Raw genomic sequence first — 6,569 nt, forward strand, 5'->3', positions numbered from 1 at the left:
GTTCTGCTGCAGACCCGTTCCTGACATAATGAACTATACCATCAAGCCATGAGCCAGAATAAATGCTTCCTTCTTTAAATTGTGTTTGAGAGTTACTTGGTCATAGCAACAAGAAAGGGTTAATACACCTGCCTTTTTGCAGCCCTATCTGCAACAATCAAAGGTGGAAGCAACTGCTCCAACCCTCAGCCGATTCATAGTTAGCAAGTATGGCACAGACACACACTGAAACATTCAATCTTTAAAAACAGGAAACGTTGAACATTTGCTGTAACATGGATAGAGAAGACTGAGTGAAAGAAGCTAAGTGAAAACGGTCAGTCAATAAAAGACACATTCTAATAAAAGACACGTTCTTTTACGAACATACTTATATAAGGTGCCTTGGCAAAGCTAGCAAGTGGAATTGTGCTTCCCAGGAGCTGCAAAGTGGGGAATGGGAAGTTAAGTGCTTTGTGTATGGTTTTGTAAGACGGCCAGCGCTCCATGGGGCTTGTTTTGAGAGATAAGTCAGTGGGTAAGAAGCTTCCTTTGCAAGTGTGAGGACCTGGGTTCCTATCCCCAGGACCCACATAAAAAGCCAGAACAACTCCATGCTCCTATAACCCCAGCACTGGGGGCCAAGGGTGGAGATAGGGAGACTCCCAGAACTCACTAGGTCAGCCAGACTCATCCAAAGACTGAGCTTTTTGCTCAGTCAAAGACCGTGCCTCAAGGCAGTAACATAGAGAATAATTGAGGAGAGCACCCGATATCTCACTCTGGCTTCTACGTGTATGAGAAAGGATGCATGGGCACACAGTGTGTGTACGCCACATGAGACACATCCCATACCCACAAAAGAAAAGGGCTTAATGGATGGATGTGATGATCACACAACGTCATTGACTTTGACACTTAAAAGTGGTTAAAACGGGGGCTGGCAAGATGACTTGGTGGTTAAGAGCACTTTCTACTCTTCCAGAGGATTCTACTTCAGTCCCAGATGATCCAATACCCACTCTGGCCTGCATGTGGTTTATAGACAAGTATGCAAACAAATCACTCATACACATAAAATAAAACAAATCCTTTTTAAGAGATTAAAATGGTCAGTTTTGTATGCACGTTTCAATTGGTAGATGACCTGACATGCAGTTTACAACAGGGCTTAGTTGTCAGTCATACTTGGCTCAACCTCTTGTAAGTTATCAAACCTGGGCACATGACTCAGCTCTCCTCATCCTCAGTTTCCTCTTCTGAGTGCTGGGATTACAGGCTCACAGTGCCACGGCTGGTTTATGTAGTGCTTAGGATGGAACCCAGGACTTCCTGTATGCCAGGTAGGAACAATACCAATTAAGACACATCCCCAACTTAAACCTTGCTGCTTTTTGTTTGTTCCGGTTATGATTCAAAAGCTATCACTTTCTAGCAACCTATAAGGGTTTTTTAATTTAATGACAACTTAACCCCAGAGCAGAAATCTAAGATTCTGGACTCAGTTGAGATAGCTGCAACTTCTGAGACCTTGAACTTTCAATCCCCACCCCTAAGGATACGTTGAGTTGACATAGTAGTCAGAATCTGACTGTGTACAAATGTCTGGCAGGTTAAGATGAAAGAAGGCTCTAACCTTGCCAAGAAACAGCTTTTAATTCACTTTTCTGGATTTACATCATGTGTTTCTGTAAATCTCTCACGACTTCTGTATTAGCTACTGGAATAGATTTGAACAGGTTAGGCTGGCTGCAAGGATGCTTAGAAATGAGATGTTTGAAGATAATGACTGGGGTGAAGAAGAGTGGGCTTCCGTCATAAATGGAATATCTGTATCACATATCCTCCCCACCAGGCTAGGAGTCATCATGGGACAGGGGACAGAAAGACTTCAGGATCCACAGGATATGACAAATCGGGCAAAAAAGCCAGTCTTTGAAACATAACAGAATGGCTACTCTAAAAATGTCACAGCAACGCTGGCTGCCAGGACAATCTCTGCACAAGGTGAAGTCAGTGCAGGACATCCCAGCAAGGAAGAAGAGGAGGTCACCAGCACCCTCCCCAGCTAAGGAGTTATTGGCAGTTAATGGTCCCAAGGAGAATGAGGATCAGTTTTCTTTAAAATTGTGGCCCTTAGTAGGCTATAAAAAATACAGATTGAACAGGTTATATTTAGGAATATATATGTGCAATAATAATTAATGAAAAAAGAGACCATGAATTTGAAGGAGAATGGGGGAGGGACATATGAAAGGGTGGGGGGGAAGAGAGGGAGAGATATTTTAATCATATTATAATCTCAAAAACAAAACAAGAAGAAGCACATGAAATTGAGGGAGTTCTGGAATTAGTCTGGGAGTTGCTGGGGAGGAGCGGAGGTGAATATGACCAGAATACATTGTAAGGATGTGAAATTCTCTAATAAAAATACTATATTAGAAGGCCTGGATGAACTTAATATGATCTTATGCTATCATAAGACTAACCTTATTACTTTTAATTAAAAATTTAATTTGGTGTGTGTGTGCGGGGGGTGAACTTCCCACAGCTGTGTCATAGACATTTTTCACTGTATCATAAAGATACCACCTAAGGTCCGGAGTTGTGGTGTTCACTTGAAATCCCAACACTTTGGAGGTAGAAGCAAGAGGATCAAGTGTTCCAGGTGAGTTTGAAGCCAACCTGAGCTACATGAGACCCTGTCTCAAACCAAAACCAAAACAATGTGTCATATTTAAACTGATTAAGAGGAAATTATTTTTGAAACGTAAATATTTAGTCCTATGATAAGGAAATCACCTAAAGCCAAATACACATTTATAGCAAGCTGTCATATTTGGTTAATACTCGAGCAAATTCATGGGGCAAACAGCATAATCAAAACTCTAAATCATTAAATACTTTAAAAAAATAGGGCTTCTAATTAATTAATTAATCCTGCTTCCTACTTTAAAGAAAGGCAAACACACCATAATTAATGCTGCATCAGAAGGAGGTGTACTCCTAGTCCCTGAAATGATAGACCAGAAGCCTACATTCCTAAAAGAAAATCCTGGGTCCTGACCCCGGGGACATCATTATACAGAACTCTGGTCTTTTCCACAGATGAGAGAAGGGATTATGTCATACTAGAATGAGAAATCTTTACAGAAATGAGCAAAGGCCAAAGCTCTCTATTTCAGAGAGCTTCCAAGGCCTGCTGTGAACGAGAGGAGTAGAAAAGGAGTGTCGAAAAAGATCTTTGAGGTTCTGTAAAAGCTAGGTTTGAAACGGTGACCGGCATCCCCAAAGCCCTTGGGAGAAAGGACAGAACAGTCAGAGGCTGCACTGTGGGCTGCACACACACAGTGTACTCAGAGGCTGCGCACACACAGTGTACACAGAGGCTGCACACACACAGTGTACACAGAGGCTGCACACACAGTGTACACAGAGGCTGCACACACACAGTGTACACAGAGGCTGCACACACACAGTGTATCCAGAGGCTGCACACACACAGTGTACACAGAGGCTGCACACACACAGTGTATCCAGAGGCTGCACACACACAGTGTACACAGAGGCTGCACACACACAGTGTACTCAGAGGCTGCGCACACACAGTGTACACAGAGGCTGCACACACACGGTGTACACAGAGGCTGCACACACACAGTGTACACAGAGGCTGCACACACACAGTGTACACAGAGGCTGCACACACACAGTGTACCCAGAGGCTGCACACACACAGTGTACACAGAAGCTGCCCTGTGGGCTGCACACACACAGTGTACTCAGAGGCTGCACACACACGGTGTACACAGAGGCTGCACACACACAGTGTACACAGAGGCTGCACTGTGGGCTGCACACACACAGTGTACTCAGAGGCTGCACACACACAGTGTACACAGAGGCTGCACACACAGTGAACACAGAGGCCCCGCTGTAGGAGGCAGTGCTGGTGGAAGAACAGGTGTTGGGAGTCTGCCCAGGGTGCAGTGCCATCCTTAGCCTCCACAGCATAAGGCCATGAAGAGTCAACCAAGCATAACATCAGGCTGCAGGGATCTTCCCAAGAAGTTTGCATTTTTACAGTGTAGACGACAGTCTTGGGACTCGGAATTAAAAACTACTGCTGCCAGTAAGGTTACCGCTGGGACAGGCAGTAAGAGCTGCTGAGGGGCAGGGTGGGGAAAGACAAAGCAGCAGAACCTAAAACAAAACCTCTTCATTTAGATCCAGTTGTTGAACTTGCAGGAACCTGTGCAGGTTTCAGATCTTCCTAGGCTACATCATCGACTATATGTTCATTCGATCAGCAGAAGAAACAGCCTAACGAGATCTTTCTGTGGTAGACACCTGCATCAAACAATGGCACTGATCTCTGAGGGATTTTAAACAGCTGTGCATAGACTTCAAAAGTAATTTGCAACCAAATTAGTAAATGTCACCGTTCTTCCCACAAGACACAGCTTTTTTTTTTTTTAAAGAGAGGAAGCATCCGCAGCAGGCCTACCATTTTACACATTATCAAAGATAAGTTGGGTGTGTGTGTGTGTGTGTGTGTGTGTGTGTGTGTGTGTGTGTGTGTGTGTGTGAAGATGGTGATTCACAAGGCTGGGGTGTGGAGTGGGGTGAGGCCCTCAAGGTGCTAGGAATAGGTATTCTCTGGAAACCAGAGGAAAGAGGCAGGGGTGAGCCTGGCTTCTTAGGGAAACAAAGGAAAAGAAAGGAGAGGAAAGGAAAAAGGAAAGGAAAGGAAAGGAAAGGAAAGGAAAGGAAAGGAAAGGAAAGGAAAGGAAAGGAAAGGAAAGAAAAGGAAAGGAAAGGAAAGGAAAGGAAAGGAAAGGAAAGGGTGTGGGGCCTTCTTGACGTCTGCCCGAGTCCTGAGACTTTAAATTCACTTTACTAAATGCAAGGGACAAATGGGTAGAAGCTGAGAAGGCAAAAACCAGACTCCCTCAATCTCGTCTGAGGTTCATCACACAATTCCAGTCTCGGTTCGCCTTCTCCAAAGGCACCTGCAGCTTGAAGGACTGGGCTTGGGTACAAACGGTCCATTTTTCCACTGACAGCCGGAGAATTCAGTCTTGCTCTCTCCACCCTCCCATCTCCACACACACACAGTTGTGCCAGCACTGAATAATCTTTTATTAGCACCATATCCAGCCCACAGAGTGGCAGGACAGCCCAGAGAACAGGACAGCCCAGTGACGCTCCCCTTACACAACACCCCAGAAGCACCAAGGTTCAGCCAGACATTAGACCTCTCTTCACCACCACAGGGAGCCATTGAAGCCACCCGTTGCACGTTGATAATTCTGGCTCTTCAAACTCCAGGGGAACAAAGAGATTACATGCAGCAAACTATGTTTTGTTAACAACAAGGCCCTCAAGGCTGGAAAACAATCTCTTTCTCAAAGTTATAGGAATGGCTGTCCCAACTTTAAAAACACAAACAAACAAAAACTTTAAACCCACCTCTGACCCCTGGGCGGGGGGAACCAAAAAACTAAAACAAAACTAATCTAGTGTGTCAACAAATTCCCAGAAAACGAGGTGTTCTCTTTGGATAGGTCACTAGCTCCAGAAAACACTTCTTACAAGAATAAAGATTTTTTTTTTTCTTCAGAGAACACGTAAAGTTACCACTGTTTTCCTTTTCCTTGCCTGCCTTTCCTCCGGTGCTAAGGAAAAGCAGAATGAAGAAGGAAGTGCCCCTCCATCCCTGACCCCAGCCTCCACCTGGTCAAGGTCGCCAGTAAGCAAGAAACTGGACGGGGGAGCCCCAAAGTTTGCTTTTTCGATTTCGTTCTCACCCTTGCTTATCCCGACAACCCTCTGCTCTTTCCTGGAACAGTTGCAAGGGACACCCTAGTGACCCTTCGGGCCCCAGTCCTTGGCACCTCAAGTCCGCTTTCTCCTCGGGGGTGACTTGGTCCTACCTGGTGTCGCGGTCGCGGTCCCAGCGCAGCGCCGCCGCTGTTGCTCCGATGGCGGGGGATTGGCGCGGGCCTGGTGACCCGAGGGTGCTCCCGGCGGGCGATACCGGCCAGAGGGCGCTCGCCACGCCGGCTCAGGGACGCGCGCCTGCTTGCGTTCTGCCAGCGCTCTCTGCCTTTCTCCTGCTGGTCCTGTCCCCACCCTCCATCCTCACGCCTCACTGGCCACTTGTCGCTCGGCCGCGACTGGGACCTGGAGGCTGCGGGAGGCCTGGATGGTACAGTCCCGGGCGGGGAGCGACGCCACAGCCGCAGGCAGCACCGAGCAGCTCTGTCGCTACAGCCTCAGCCACGGGAGTACCAGGAAGGGGGGCGCGAGAGCAGTGTCTTCTCACTGAACTCAAAAACCGTAAATGAGCCGCCAGTGGGAAGGGCCAAGGTCGCTGATAGAAAGAAGTGTTTTATTTAATCCTTTTTACATCACAAAGGATTGGCAAGCGTTGCTTTTTGTTTTGGTTTGCTTTTTAATTACCCACGGAGCGTGTTTGGGCACAGTTTTGTTGTGCGATAGAGGCTTCTTGATTGTGATTACGACTCCTCTGCGATTTTGATTTTCTGGACTACTGTGAACTCTCCAGTAGCAACTGTGTCATTACG

At 46.5% G+C, this 6,569-nt stretch overlaps 1 protein-coding gene across 3 annotated transcripts in view; it reads right to left on the minus strand.

The window, feature by feature from the left end:
- Prkcq (protein kinase C theta) overlaps nt 1–6,218 on the minus strand; it is a 135,089-nt gene extending 128,871 nt beyond the window's left edge. Inside the window, exon 1 of one of the 3 annotated variants that reach the window (XM_075970339.1) lies at nt 5,916–6,218. Coding sequence is in view for 1 of the 3 variants with exons in the window: in XM_075970338.1 (XP_075826453.1) it covers nt 1,197–1,223 (27 nt within the window). In the remaining 2 variants the exon portion in view is untranslated. Of the gene's footprint in view, nt 1–1,196; nt 1,260–5,915 lie in introns of those variants that run through there. The other 2 variants (XM_075970341.1, XM_075970338.1) reach the window with 2 other exon arrangements.
- Between the last annotated feature and the right edge of the window lie 351 nt (nt 6,219–6,569).

Source organism: Microtus pennsylvanicus, chromosome 4 (assembly GCF_037038515.1).
Source record: "Microtus pennsylvanicus isolate mMicPen1 chromosome 4, mMicPen1.hap1, whole genome shotgun sequence".
Taxonomy (NCBI): Eukaryota; Metazoa; Chordata; class Mammalia; order Rodentia; family Cricetidae; genus Microtus; species Microtus pennsylvanicus.